At 39.7% G+C, this 15,933-nt stretch overlaps 1 protein-coding gene across 6 annotated transcripts in view; it reads left to right on the top strand.

Moving 5' to 3' along the window:
* ANKRD28 (ankyrin repeat domain 28) overlaps window positions 1-15,437 on the top strand; it is a 186,682-nt gene extending 171,245 nt beyond the window's left edge. For 5 of the 6 annotated variants that reach the window (XM_060011496.1, XM_060011495.1, XM_060011492.1 and 2 more), the window contains 7 exons: window positions 3,769-3,856; window positions 3,946-4,029; window positions 4,804-4,949; window positions 5,586-5,668; window positions 6,112-6,194; window positions 7,387-7,478; window positions 12,115-15,437. In XM_060011496.1, the coding sequence (XP_059867479.1) occupies window positions 3,769-3,856; window positions 3,946-4,029; window positions 4,804-4,949; window positions 5,586-5,668; window positions 6,112-6,194; window positions 7,387-7,478; window positions 12,115-12,401 (863 nt within the window). In that variant the 3' untranslated portion in view covers window positions 12,402-15,437. Of the gene's footprint in view, window positions 1-3,768; window positions 3,857-3,945; window positions 4,030-4,803; window positions 4,950-5,585; window positions 5,669-6,111; window positions 6,199-7,386; window positions 7,479-12,114 lie in introns of those variants that run through there. The other variant, XM_060011497.1, reaches the window with a different exon arrangement.
* Window positions 15,438-15,933: the final 496 nt, after the last annotated feature.

The raw sequence follows: 15,933 nt of genomic DNA, 5'->3' as shown, positions 1-15,933 counted from the left end.
AATAAGCATAGTGGCTGTTATAAAATTCAGCTGACTGCCTTGCCAGAGAGGAGGTTTCTATCTTTCTGTAATACACTTTTTGATGTGGTTCTTTTACTGGGAGCCATTTTGACAAATAATTGTTGAGTTGTGGTAAAAGAGGAGAAATCTGAATCTTGCAAAATTATAGTTTAAACATTTTCGTAAGCATTTTCTAGATAACAGTATTTTGATTTTCATATTAATTCTTGTATCAGAATTGAGAGCTCTATTCTTTTGCTCTGAGAAAGCTTTGATGTCTTCTTGAGGATTGACCTGTGGCTACATTTGGTCATTTTGCAACTCTGAGTACTGATGGTGCCATAGAAAACTTGAATAGTGAAATATATTGCTAATTCAGAAGCTTGGTTTAGTCAGTTTCATATGTTACTACCTCAGATCCTTAGCCAGAACAGTTTTGAAAACTACAAAACCTTTGGATTTCAACTCTTCTTCCTTTTTCAACTCACTAAAGTTGGTATTTAATGAATATAGCAAAGTTGTCCAAGATAAATCCTAAGTCAAAGAAGATACTGTATTTTGCCATTGAAATTGGTTTGTCTTTATAATGTAACTTGACATCTTACAAGTATAAGGAGAACCAAGCAGTAGGAAAACATCCACAGATAAAACTATTTTGAAACAGACTTTTATTGGTGCTTTTTTTTTTTTTAAGTCAGTGAGAATTAACCATTGGAAAAATCACACAGTAAGGTAGTTTTCCTCAGGTAGAGCATTTAGTTGTAAAAATACTGCTGTAACTGTCCTTTGGAGAGTTGCTATTTATTATAACATTCCTACCACGTCTTTCCGGAGAACACGGTTTTCCTAAAGTGAGTTTCTTACTCCATCACTGCTGAATTTAGACTCTCTGAGCACGTTGTGTACAAGACACAAAATTTTGCACAAACTACGTGCCTGGTTGCCATTTAAAGATCATAGCAGATGTGTCTAATTTCCAGACTGTAGCAAAATTGGTGATGATTCTGAATTGAGCTGGAAGGAATTAAATGTGTGTTGGCTATATGTACAGACTGTACAGGCAGTGTAAAATTAATACCATATTTACAGCCAAAAGCCTATTTTATAATTTGGCATTCTGAGAGTAGAATATGTAAAATAGTTTTACTTTGACTAGTAATTATTGTACGGCTAAAAAAAAAATTGGAAGCACTCCAACAGGATAGAAAACAACCTTTCTCTCAAAATTAAAATGGAATGATGGCAAAGCTTTAGAAGAGAACTGGTTATACATACCCAACTTTAAAGTTCAGATTTCCAGTTTATGGAGTCATTCAATCACAGAACTAAGAATACTTCCATGATCTCATATGTTCCTTTTAAAAATGTATCAATTTTTACGAAGCTATAAGCATCTTCAGAATATCCCTCTAAAACATGAAGAGACCAGTTTTATCCTATATACTTTTATAAACCAGGACACAAAGTGAAGAAATTTTCAGCTTGACATGACCCCAGTAATGACTGCTGAATCCAGAGCCCCGGGACTCCCTTTTGCCAGCCACAGTCTACGCAGACAGTGATTCTCACATCTTTCAGTCTCAGGACCTGTGGCTTATAGCTGTTAGTATTTACTGTATTGGAAATTAGGACTGAGAAATTTAAGGATATTTATTAATTTATTTTAAAATAATAAATCCATTACATGTTAATATAAATAGCATTTTTATGAAAAAAACTATTTTTCAAAAAAATATTAATAGAGTGGCACATTGCTTTGATGGCTTGTTAAAGAAAAGAATAATTTGCAGTATCACCCAGCAGCTCCCTAGCCCACACCTTGAGAACTGCTATCTCAGGAAAATAGGAGGCTCTCAAATCAATACTGGACAACTTTCCTTGGTTACTTCTTGGCCATGAGTTAACATTTGGAGAGGGAGAATTGAAGCAGGGTTTCCCACCCTCAGCACTGTTGACCTTTGAGGCCAGATAATCCTTCGTTGTGAGTGACTCGTGTGCATGCAAGAGGTTTAACAGCAGCCCCGGCTTCTACCGACTAGATGCCATAGCCCTTCCCTACCCCATCCCCAGCTGTGATAAGCAAAAATGTCTCTAGACATGGCCAAATGTCCCCTGAGGGCTAAAATTGCCCCTGTTGAGAATCAGGATGAAAGAACTGACAGATGATGGAACGTAACCATAGGTTTCCTAAAACATACTTTCTTTTCCTGCTAAAAACAATTATAGGATAAAAATTAAGATGAACTATTGTTTGAGAATGTTAGAGTAATTAAAAAAAAGAGCATCACTTTGTTAGCCAGATGTTAAGCCATGGAAGTAAAGAGGCTGTTTAAGAATCTAATTTATTCCTAATGCACATCCCAAATGACTAACGAAATAAAAGAAGCAACATTTCATTTTCTGCCATTAATACAGCAGTGGGGGTACTTTTACTAAAACTCTGGCTTTGAAAATTGGATTAAGAAAATCTGAGGTTTGAAAATCTGAGGTTTTCCCCAGTTTTCAAAGTTGCTATTAAAAACTGTGGGCCTGATACCTATTAGTAATCAATATACTTGACCTTTAACCCAGCAAGATCATTTCCAGAAAATTGTTCCTAGAAATAAATACTTTTTAAGTACTGGAACATTTACAACATTGTTGATAATATCACAAAGAAAAACTAGCAGTCACCTCAAAACCAATAATTAGAGATTAAATCCTTTATGATACATTCTGATACTGTGAAGTTTTTCCAAACATTCAACAATAGGATGTCTGTACATGCTAGTGTGGGAAGATACATAGTTTTTAAAGTAAAAAACAAGTTGCAGAACAGAACATCCCACTTGTGTAAAAATTTTTTAAAAAGGAAGTGTGTGTTTATGTGCATGTAGTTGTATATGCCTAAAAATTTTTTGGAACTCTAAGGTAATAATGGTCACTAGTGGTCACTAGAGAGTGGAACTGGGGAATGGGGTGGGGACAGGGACATGTACTTTTTTCCTTCTGAACGCTTCGATAGAATTTGAGATTTTACCATTAACTCCTTAGTAGAGCCAGAAAATATTCAAATTTTGAAGTTAATTATGCTGCATAAACATATATTATTTTGAAAGTTATACTATGCTATATAGATAGGACATTTTAAAAAATAATGCCCAAATAGCTCTAACTGGTCACCATAGAAAAGAATAATGAGACTAATTTTTTTCCCCCACAAAGTAAATATTTGTCATGTCCATAATAAACTGATATTGGACTTCCCTGGTGGTGCAGTGGCTAAGAATCCACCTGCCAATGCAGGGGACACGGGTTCGAGCCCTGGTCCGGGAAGACCCCACATACCATGGAGCAGCTAAGCCCATGTGCCACAACTACTGAGCCCATGCACCGTAACTACTGAAGCCTGTGAGCCTAGAGCCCGTGCTCTGCAACAAGAGAAGGCACCGCAATGAGAAGCCCATGCACCAGCCACAATGAAGAGTAGCCATCGCTCGCCACAACTAGAGAAAGCCCATGCACAGCAACAAAGACCCAACACAGCCAAAACACACACACACAAATAATAGTAAACTGATATTAAATTATCGTAAGAAGCTGCTGTACTTTAGGTCCTGAGGTTGTACATTGAATTCCAAAGTGCCTAAAAATGTGATGTTTAATGGGTTCAGGGAACTGATTACTTATAGTCCATGTAAAGCCTTATCTGTAGGGATATGTTGGTGTGTATGGGCACCTCAGTATCTTTTTTGGATTTTAATATCTGATCCTCATTTACTTATTTAGGTCACGAGACATGTGTAGAACTCCTTTTAGAACAGGACGTTTTCCAGAAAACGGAAGGAAATGCTTTCAGTCCATTGCATTGTGCTGTGTAAGTAAAGGCAGAATGAATCGGATTTGGTTTGAGTGGTTGAGAAATACACCATGGCTGTGGGAGTGATCACCTTGTTACCTTCACAGGATAAATGACAACGAAGGTGCTGCTGAGATGTTAATTGACACGTTAGGCGCCAGCAGTGTGAACGCCACAGATTCAAAAGGAAGGTAGGAAGTCAACCATGTAGGAAATTTTAACTACTAGATTAGTGTGGAAGAATTTAAAGAGACCCCATTATTAACTAAAAGTTGATTTTATATTTACAAGTATAAATTGTTACAAAATCCTAATTACATTCTCATTATAAAAGGCTTTTCTACCATGACTTTTAGCCAGTCTTCCTGGCTAAAAGATTTCCCTTTTTAAAGAAGATGTGTGTTGGGGCTTCCCTGGTGGCGCAGTGGTTGAGAGTCCACCTGCCAATGCAGGGGACACGGGTTCGTGCCCCGGTCCGGGAGGATCCCACATGCCGCGGAGCGGCTGGGCCCGTGAGCCATGGCCGCTGAGCCTGCGCATCCGGAGCCTGTGCTCCACAACGGGAGAGGCCACAACAGTGAGAGGCCTGCGTACCGCAAAAAAAAAAAAAAAAAAGATGTGTTTGTTACCCAATGACTCTTTTTAGTAAAGTTAACAGATTTCTAAATAGGAAGAGTCCAGCTTTTGTAATAGATGGCAGTATTTGGGTCAGGATTTATTTCTTTCAGAATTTCCTTTAATGATGTAATTTTTTTGGCAATTTCATAATTTATACTAGTTTAATTAAGGGACTTCTATATTATCAGAAACACAAATTTTTGTGGCAGGAGTTAGTAAGCTCCCCCCTTTAAGCCTGTTTGTATCCAAGCAATGCCTAGTATGTAAACCCTTGAAAATTGCTTTCATAAATTAAAGAGTATACAGTGCACGGATTTAGTCCAGTCTTCCCATTTCTCTGTGTGCAGAACTCCTCTCCACGCGGCCGCCTTCACAGACCATGTAGAGTGTTTGCAGCTGCTACTCAGCCATAATGCTCATGTCAACTCTGTGGACTTCTCTGGGAAAACACCTCTCATGATGGCTGCAGAAAACGGACAGACAAATACAGTCGGTAAAAAAACTGCTTAAGGCTTTTACTATTCTAAGTGTGGATATTGCTTATGTATAATGTAGCTCCCATCTGACTCTAGTTCACTGAATTTTGCATTAGTTATCTCACCGCTTCTGAGATTTAAAACCTTTTACTTGCTTATACCCACGTTTTCATTTAGGCCCACAGTATTTCCATTTGCCCTTACTGATTGAATAGTGACGTTAGCAGGCAGTGTTAGGATAGTGGTTAAGAACCCTGGCTCTGGAGTCAGATCGAATGTGGTTCTAGATCTGCCAACTAAGCAACCTCATGCCTCAATTTTTTCATCTATAAAGTGAAAAAAATAACAGTATCTACTTTGTTAGGGTTGTTTTGAGGGGTAAATAAGTTACTATAAATGCAGAACACTTAAAACAGTCTTTGAAATTTAGTAAGACCTCACAAAAGGAATGTTAGTTGCTGTTGTTCTTGTCTGTTACTTATACAACAGTATAAAAATATGGTATAGACCTTTATATTACAGTGTGTTTTTTGCACTTAAGGTTTTGCTAGAGGGATATTTTTCCTTTCTGTCTTCATTTCTCTACAGTGAGTTATTAGTAATCTGAGGTGTATGTTCATAAGCAAAAGAGTTGATACAATTTTTCCTCCCAGAGATGCTGGTCAGCAGTGCTAGTGCAGATCTGACTTTACAAGATAACAGTAAAAACACCGCCCTCCATTTGGCTTGCAGCAAGGTAGGTACACATCTTAAGGATATATTTTCATTGTTAATATCAACAGTGGCATTTAAAGTTTTTCCACTTAACTAAAATGCACAGAGCTAGGGACCAAACCTCTCTAATAATCACTGACATCAGATTTCTTGGGAAAAAATACTGATGTGTTAAGCACCGTGGTATATGAAAGTTTCCAGTAAGCCAAGTAAGTTTTGGACCACAAGCCTAAACGTAATGATTGTCTTTCTCTAATCTCTCTGATCTTCAATATTCCTGTCCTCTTCTGTAACCCCATTACACCAACACATGTTTGGGCAAATATTTAAGGCATTAGCCAAGAAAATGCATGGCATATGTATGGTGATGTATATGTTACATGGACTAGGGTTGGGGTGTATTGAGTGTACAAATTTATCTTTAATGGTGCTGAAGTTTTTAAGAGTTATTTGCCATAATTTTAGGGTCATGAAACTAGTGCCTTGTTAATACTGGAAAAGATAACAGATAGAAACCTCATCAATGCAACCAATGCAGCTTTGCAAACGTGAGTACTTTCAGTGTCTAGTGTAAACCTTGTGACCTATAATTATAAAAATGATTAATGGGGTTCTTTTTTAACATGGGACCATTGGAATCAGTCTATCACAGAAGCAGTTAAAAAATAAGGAACAGTTCTTATAAGTGACAAAACTCATTTCTAAAATCATCATAATTAAAAGGCATATTACTAAAAAAGCTTTTGAATTGAAATGTGTTGTTTCTCAGTCCAGTTTTATGGAGGAAAGTAATACTGTTCTGTGTATTTTATGGCAACCAACTGGAATAATACATTATTTGACACTAGCAGTAAATGAGGCAAAAAGTTTTATACGTGTCTGTGAGCTAGAGAGATTTCAGAAATAATCAAGTTCTAATTGTGAACCGCCAGCCTCCAGGTGACTCATTAAATCCTGGATCAGTGTCTCCCATTGTCCTCTCTCCATTTTCATTTGCTATTCTACTTTGAGACTTAGTAAAGAGAAAAACCTTATAATACTGGTTTCCATTCATGTATCAGTCAGATCCCTTAAGGGTCCAAAAATGAGTCATGGAACCTGTAAACTGTTTTCAGAGCCTGTTGGAATTTGTGCTGTTGCAATTTACAGTTTTTATTGTATATTCTATTATACGTGTTTGCCAACCACATTTCTTAAAACAACTTAAGAAGGCAGTTTATCAGTATCCATTCAACAATATCTGCTCCACTGCCCTTACCCCCACCCAGTCCCAGAGAATTTCTAGTTTACTTTCTTCTTCTATGGATTTGCCTTTTTAGGTGCTTCATATAAGTGGAATCATACAACAGTTGTCTTTTTGTATCTGGCTATTATATATAATGCCAAATAAACATTGGTATACAGAAAAAAAAAAACAAGGCAGTTTAGTTAGTAAAATCTCTTCAAACATTGAGTCTTGAAGGAAACTCACAAAAGGGTTTGGTGAAGGTGGAAACCTGTTGATGGGCCTAGTGCTGAGCTCAGGTGCATGACGAGGCCTGACAGTGCACTGCACACTGGCTCTGCCGTGGCCTGCTCCCATCTTCATTGCTGTCAGGACCACGGGCCTCCAGTTTGCATCTCTAGATCTGCACAGCCAAGCAAAAATGGTCTTCAACAACCAGGATAGAGAGAGTGAACGAGCACACACACACATGGGCGTGCACACATGTACATGTACACGTATTTTTTTCCCTCCAGACCTCTGCATGTTGCTGCCCGAAATGGGCTAACAATGGTGGTTCAAGAACTTTTGGGGAAAGGAGCAAGTGTGCTTGCAGTAGATGAAAATGGTAAGTAGCTTCTGTGATCTCTTTCCTTAACCTGTTAGAAGCTTTCATCTTTCGATGATCCATATTTGAAGTAAAGTAGACTTGGATATTTTTTATTGGTCAAAGAGAAGAGCTGAAGTTAATACTGACTAGAACTTATACTTTGTGGCAAAGGGAATAAGGGCAAGAGAAGCAGGAAAAGTCCATCTAACAGGTGAACTTCTGAGTTTCATGTATTTATTAAATCAGAGTTAGGGTTTACTAACTTTGGTTTAGTTATCTTAGTATTCAAAGAATTTGTTCTGTCAACAAATATTTATCAAGGCCCTTACTTAAATGCCAGGTTTTGTCTAAAGCTAATCTTCCCACTTACGCACTAGGTCCTATCCTCTTTTGCATACTTGAGACTGTCACTTTAGCAATTCTTTGCTTTCGTGTCCTGTAATGATGACTTTTTTGTAGGAATCTTTCTAGATTACTCCCATCAGCATAAAAACGTTATTTCTCTCATCTTAAAAAATCTCTCATTGCTCCCACTGCTCCTACCAGCTGTTGCCATATTTCTCTGTTCCCCTTTGCAACACAGTTACTCAAAAGTTGGCTCTCCCTCTGTCTCCACTTCCCCTTTTTCTTGCTCTTGTGAATCCCCCCTGGTCAGGCTGTTACTGCCACCGCACTACAGAACGGTTCTCAGCAAGGTCACCAGTGACCACTGCAATGCTAAGAGTCACCTCTCCTTTCACTTGACACATCAGAATTTCACACAACTGATTATTCCTTCTTTAAAAATAAGAAAAGGCTTTTAATGTGGAATTGAAAACATATGTGAATAAGGGATGTGAAGGTTGCGATTTACCATAGCTGGTGTCTGCTGTTCCCCCTCAAAATCTCCATACTTTCCATTGTGCTGCACACTGTTCCCGGGATCAGTAGGTACAGATCTTTCAGGGCAGGATAAGAGGGAGAGTCGGAGAGAATACATATGATTTGATTATAATATCCTTCTTTAGGATATTCTTCTTTTTGTTGTTTATTTTATTTTATTCATTTTATTTTTGGCTATGTTGGGTCTTTGTTGCTGTGAGCAGGCTTTCTCTAGTTGCGGCGAGCGGGGGCTACTCTTTGTTGTGGTGTGTGGGCTTCTCATTGCGGTGGCGTCTCTTGCGGGGCATGGGGGCTTCAGTAGTTGTGGCACGCGGTCTCAGTAGTTGTGGCTTGCGGGCTCTAGAGCGCTGGCTCCGTAGTTGTGGTGCACAGGCTTAGTTGCTCCGCAGCATGTGGGATCTTCCCAGACCACAGCTTGAACCCATGTCCCCTGCATTGGCAGGCGGATTGTTACCACTGCACTACCAGGGAGGTCCCTAGGACATTCTTCATTCACAAATGCCTGGTTCCTTGAATTGATAACCAGGTGAGGATTTGTAACTCACTACTTTGTTGGTTAGATTAAATAACCAGATTTACTGGAACTGAAAATTTTTTATTTTTTATTTTACTCATTTCTTATTGAGGTATAACTGACATATGACATACAGTATTATATTAGTTTCAGGTGTATCCCTTTTTCTGGATAAACTTTCTTTACTTGGCTTTCAGGACTCCACATTTTCTTAGTTTTCCTCCTACAGTACTAGTTATAATTTCTTGCGCTATCCCCAGCTTGTTAATATTGGAGGGCTCTCGGACTTAGTACTCAGTTCTTTTTGCTTTCCCTACCTACATTCACTCCCTGGGTGACCTCATCCAGTCCTTTGGTTCTAAACACTACCTCTGTGCTGAGAATTCCTAAATTTCTGTCTCCAGCTGCCTAATAGACAGTGGATGTCTAGTGCACATGTCCAGAACTGAACTGATGGGCCTTTCTCTCCCCCTCTGCCAAGCCTGCTGTGCCCACAGCCACCCTTGGCTCAGCTGGTGGCCGTTTCCATCCTTACAGTTGCTCCTCGACCCCTCTCACACCCAGGGCACAGTCCACCAGCATGTACTACTGACCCACCTCCAAAGTATGTTCAAAATATGCCCACTTTTTTCCCTCATCTACCACCCGGGCCACGATCCTTTCAGAATACATGGGAAGATGCTTCCCTCTGAATCTCAGTTTACTGAGAACCCTTAAATGATCTCCAAGGCCCTACTGGGTCATCCCGCTCGCCATTACCTCTCCCACCTCATTTCCTACTCTTCCTCCATCGTCGCATTCTGCTGTGGCGGCACCTCACACCAGGGATGTGCATGCATTGTCATGTTTGTTCTGGCTGCTTCCTCTGCTTGGAGCACTCTGCCCCCAACAATCTCTGACTAAACCCTTCACCTGTTTCCAGTCTTAACTCAAATATCATCTCTTCAATGAATCCCATTCTGACTACCCTTTTTATACTGCAGCCTGCTGCACACCCCCCATAGCATTTTCAGCTCTTGCTTAACCTGCTCTACTCCTTCCTCATTCTTTTTTCCATAGAGTTTATCTTCTAACATATGAGGGCAGGAGTCTTTGTCAGCTGCACTCACAGATCTACTCTAAGCAGTTAGAAGAGCGCCTGGCCATGTGGGGCTCAGTGAGTATGTGTTAGGTGATGATGTGCCGAGAACTGTGCTAAATCCTGCAGATACGGTGTAGAGTAAGACAGCCTACTTCCTTGAATGGCAGTGCATATAAACAGGCTGTCACAAGGCCCTTGAAGTAGTTCAGTTAGAATAACCCTAGAATGCCATGAGAGCTATCGGGGAAGGCATCCCCCAAAAGTGCGTTCTGAGCCAAAATCCAAAGGACAAGTAAAAAGTGGGGAGAAAACTTCTTAAGCAGAGAGTGTGACGTATTTAGAGATACAATGCAGGGCAGCTTGAGTAGTGAGTTGCGCCAGAGTCTCTTAGGTCAAGTGGCAAAGGATCTGTGTATCAGGGAGACAGCAGCTAGTCTGAAGGGGAGCAAGCCTAGACTAGGAAACAAGTTCACAGTTAGGGGTGGAAGGAGGGGGTGGGCAGAATTAAGGCAGAGACATTGGAGATGAAAGGACGTTGATGTTTCTAGAGCCCTTTTTTTTTTTTTTTTTTGCGGTACGCGGGCCTCTCACTGTTGTGGCCTCTCCCGTTGCGGAGCACAGGCTCCGGACGCGCAGGCTCAGCGGCCATGGCTCACGGGCCCAGCCGCTCCGCGGCATGTGGGATCCTCCCGGACCGGGGCACGAACCCGTGTCCCCTGCATCGGCAGGCGGACTCTCAACCACTGCACCACCAGGGAAGCCCTCTGGAGCCCTTTTGATGGAACCCGGGGAGGGAAGAAGTCGCCTGCAGCCTGGCATGGGGTGATGTGGCCGGGGAAGTGCCATTGTTTAAGATGAGAATGTAGGAGGAAGAGCTGGGTTCAGTTAGGGACATGAGAAAAGTTCACTGGAAACTCCAAGTGGGTAACTGGATGTAGATATATGGATCTGGAGCCCAAAGTCAGCAAGATCTAGGTTGGACATAGAGATTTGGGAATCATTAGTAAAATGTAGTCATGAAATCCATAGAAGTGAGTGGTATCACCCACTAAGATAAGTGCAGACTCTCCTAGCTATAAAAGAAACTTTCATTATCAGTAAATTACATTTCTGGAAATACAGCAACTATATAGATTAAAATCAGGAGCCTAAATCGCTAACTTGTATAAGATATTTGGTCACATTGTGAGGCTCTAAATCAATAGCCAATAGGCAATCTTTGTTGATCATTTTCAAGGTTTTATATAGCTTTTCCTTATAAAGAGATGGAAGGGATAGTATAACAGATGATAATGAAGGTCGCCTGTGACCTGATGTCTTCTGACATACTTTGCAATGTGAAATAGTAATCACGGTCCAAAGTTGGCAAGTCATAGTAAGTACCCATCTTATTTTACAGTCAGTTCTAACCTTCACATTAATGATCCAGTTATGAATTGCTCCAGTAACAACAGAGGTTGATGATTAAATTAGGCTCTATGTTCTTACCATCTTCTCTCCCTACCCAACCAAGTGTTTCCTTACTTTGTTGTATTGATACTCTGTGGTGCCTTAGGGCTAAAGTCAGTCTTCTGCTAAAGAAGGGAACATATACAAAGGAAACATTTGTTTTGACTTAGGAGCTTTAAACCTGTTTAGTTTATCTGTTTTTCTTCAGTGGACTGTGACCCTAAAAGAAAAGTTAATTGATGGCCATGTGTCTTTCATTGAACAAGCATCTTTTGAGCACCTGCTCAGAGCCTCATTCATGAATCTGTGCACGTTTAGGCTTCTCAGCATGTAAGCACTTACAGAACGACAAATTAACAGTAAGACTCTCCCACCATTCTGAACAAAGATTGGTCAGTCTGTTTTTTTCCCCTTATTCTAGTCTGATATTGTCTATGAATCTGGATGGATAGAGATAAGTTGTGAGATAGTGGAGGAATCATCCATCCTGGGCCTCAGTTTCCTCTGCTATAATGTAGTCTGTTAGGTCTCCTCCCACCCTAGATTTCTATGACGTTCCTCTTTCTCTACTTATTGGAAAGTTCTGAGTCATTCCAGTAAAACCAATTTACTATATAAGCTAGGTAATTTAAAGTATGTGTAAAGTTGAAGGCCTTTAGGCTTATTTCCTTATGTTAGTGAAAAGAGTCTTAGGATGAGTAATTTTTAAATTTTATCTTTAATTCTAGGCTATACCCCAGCTTTGGCCTGTGCTCCCAACAAGGACGTGGCTGATTGCCTCGCTCTCATTTTGGCCACCATGATGCCTGTCTCATCAAGTAGCCCTTTATCATCTCTGACATTCAATGCCATTAACCGTTATACAAACACCTCAAAAACAGTGAGCTTCGAAGCCTTGCCCATCATGAGGAATGAACCCAGCTCCTACTGCAGCTTCAACAACGTCAGCGGGGAGCAGGAGTACTTATACACCGATGTGGACGAGCTCAATGACTCCGATTCGGAGACCTACTGACCGGCTGAGCCAGAGGTCCAGGGGGGAGTTCTGGCACTGACGCTTCAAACTGTGCTTTTCAGGAAAAAGGCACTTTCTCATTCACGTACAAATTCAGCCTAAGAGGAAAGATGACAGAGTGGGCGAATAGAAGAAATGCGGTAACATTAGGAAGAAGAGTTTTAAAGGCAAGTTTTGCAAAAGGAACTTCTAGAATCTTGAAATAGACTTGACCAGAGGAAAACACTTTGATGGCACATTGCTTTGTGGAATTATGTAATTTGGTTTTGCAGTGCCAAGAATTACTTGGGACACTGTGTACCCTAATCTGCTCACACAAGCAACACTATGGTGAAAGAAGAGATAAAGACACTAGATTTCAGTTTCATCAGTAAAACTACAACTAAATTTAAGGGCAATAAAAGTTTGGTACAGTAGGCATGATGTGCACAGCAAATTGCCAAAGGACCAAATAACTCAAAGGGTTGTAATAGAATGCCACTTTGCGGAAGCTGGAGCGGGTGAAATGAGACATTATCTAAACCAAACTTTAATATTTCTGAAAATGAAGCTGAGATTTGGTTTTAAATGTTGATTTTTTTTTAAGAAAACATCTGAAAGCCTTCTAATACTGTATTAAACCATGAGAGAAAGCAGATGTATTTTTACATTTTTTTTTCTTTTACATAAAAATTTTAAAATTCCAACTTTTATAATATTAGAATTGAAAACCAGCTGATTGGGTGCAGTCAGGGTGAAAATATTTGTGATGTAGACATGATGTAGATTGGGGTCGGGCTATTGTTGCCCAGTTATGAATGGTTTAGGTTTAAAATTGAACTATTTTTGTTTGAAAATGTAAAGAGTTTCCTAGAAGAAGGAAATTTCATGAAATCAGAAAGTATATGATTTTCACCCTATTGCAGCCAAGTGGTCCTGGGGAGTGGAGTTTTCAATCTCACTACTTTGGATGGTACACCTTCATCGCCTGTGTCACCCTTGTGCCTCCACAGTGGATTGGGGGATTTTTGTTGTCATTGTTTAGTGAAGAATCAAAAAGAGAAACTCCCTTGTTATTCATAAGTTAACGCCATCAGGTTTGGAAGGCATTTCTATATTGGGCAAGGTTTAAAATACTAAAGCCTTTAGGTCTTATTGACATTTAAAGTAGGGTGTTTATAACATGCTACTGTTTAGGGAAGGAAGCAGTTGCCTGCCGAATTGGAAGACTGCCTTTTAAGTAACAAAAAGAGGGGGGAGAGGCTGATGTTGAGGCTTTTAAATAACAATTTATATGGGTCTGCTTTTACTGTAACTGTCACTTTCCCAGTGAAAATGATTTCGCATATGTAGGGGGTCTTCCAGGTCTGGGTAGAGTTCCATAAATTTTCACAAAATGATACCCAATTTCATTTTATTCTTTTTGTATTGTGAAACTGGAAACTTTATGACATTGTAAATTATCAGCTGGTTTTTCTGAATATAAAGTGTGAAAACACAGAACAGTATTTTGATCTATTTGATAATTTTGTGGGTTTTTGAAGAATTAATGAGCATGTAAATAGAAATAGTGACTGCTTGAATACTGTATTTACTTGCACTCTTTCAGTACATCAAGATTCCTGTATATTTTAGAGTATAATAAAACACAGATGTGAGTTGTATTTAATAATGTATTTGTATCTGTGCATATTACCTAAAAATCTATAAAGTTTCTAGGGCATTGACTACTAGATTTTAAGCATTTTTTTCTAAAGTATTTACAGAAATTATAAATGTAATCATCCATCTTTTCTTTATAATATAAAGAAGTCATAATGGACCCTTCCTAATTATTAGTGGTAGGAAGGTGAATATGCATTTTAAAGACAGCAGACTACATTTTCTATTGTACCTTTTGAAAAAAAGAAAAAAACTCAAGAGGATTCTAAAAGTATACATATGTGTGCTTTCTCTTTCCTTTTAGGAATTCTCTTCTGAATTCCCTGAGGGAATTTTCTAGAATCTCAGAATTGAAAGAGACCTGAGGTTCATCCAGTCTAACCTCTTAACAAATACAGGAGTCTCTTCTACAAGGGTGATCTTTCCACCTTGAATACTTCCAGTGACTCTACCTCACCAAGCAGTCCATTCAGTTGTTGAGCAGCTCTGTTAGAAAGGTCTTCCTTAGGTGGAGCTGAAGCCTCCTTCCCTCCTGGGAACTTCTGTCCTTGGGCCCTGGTCTGTCCTCCAAGAGAAGGCTGAGAACCTCGGCAGGATGTCTTACGCCCTCTGCCGTGTCTTCTCTTTTGCAGGCTATTTGACTTGTCTGCTGAAGTGATTTCCAGAAGGACTCATTAGACACACTGTTAGATTTACCGCCTCTAATGAAACCCAAGGTGTAACTATAAAGTAACAAGCTGTTTTTAATTTATCCTCACACATACCGGAATTTAGATCTTGCATCATTTTATGTAAATGATGCCATGACTGGAAATACTGGTGAGGTGGGTCTTCCGAATCACTTGCCCACTAGGAAAGCTATTCCATTGCTCTGTGATCCCATTTTGTGATAGTCTATCCCCCAGCTTGATCGACCACTTCCTTTGGTCGGCACCTGATGAGGGGAAATCCCAAAGTACTGTCCCGAACAGTATTTTAATGGCACTAGTATTGTTGGGGGAAGCACGCGGACTGCTTGAATGAAGGGACACAGCGCCAGTGAGTTCCTTTATAGTTACACCTTGTATGTCAGAGGCATTCAGGCCCTGTTCTGTAGTAGTTTTTATACCTGCACAGAATAGAAAAGCCTGTTTGCTTTTTTAACTTCTGCATGAAAGATGACATCTGAAGTATCTGCTATGTATTATAATACCAGCTTCTGTTGTAGAACTACTTTTAGGGCAGTGGTGGTAATAGCAAATGATCTCCTTTAATAAGACACACAACTCAAAACAGTGCCATTTAGTTCAGGATATCTCTAAGTGTAGCTGTCGGTTTGGGGTTTAATTTGGCTTATATTGGACCTTTTAAATGAAATAAAGTTTTTTAATGCAATAAACCAAGTGTCTTTCATGTACAAACTTCTTTTCCCTTAAAATATCTGATTAGTGTTCAGTTGTAACTGGTTTTTACCTTTCCTTAGAAACTTACTGAATTTTCGATAAAGCTGTTTTACAATTTAGATGAACCTTTCTAAATGGGCTTTTCAAATACAGTTATTCAACAAATACTTACTGCTTGCCCGCTATATACTTGGGGATGGGAATGGGCAGAAAGTGAGCCTAGAAATTGGGATCTTGTCCTCTCGGAGCTCACAATTTCATCATGGAAAGGTACGTACCTAAAAGTGGAAAGTGTGAAAGTGTAATTGAGGTAGAGATGAACTGCTAACTATGGAAGGTCAGTGAACAACAAGTTCACTCTGGGAAGGGTGATCAGAACAGGCTTCTTGGAAGAGGTGGCGTTTAGGTTGGACATCGAGGAACAAATATGATTTGAGCAGGTGGAGAAGGGGCAAATGATATCTTGGATGAAAAGAACAAAATCAGCAGTTCTTAAAATGGTTGGTGGA

This window comes from Delphinus delphis, chromosome 4 (genome assembly GCF_949987515.2).
Source record: "Delphinus delphis chromosome 4, mDelDel1.2, whole genome shotgun sequence".
In the NCBI taxonomy this organism is placed as follows: Eukaryota; Metazoa; Chordata; class Mammalia; order Artiodactyla; family Delphinidae; genus Delphinus; species Delphinus delphis.
The sequence above is the reverse complement of the archived record's forward strand: the minus strand, read 5'-3'. Positions and strand labels throughout refer to the sequence as shown.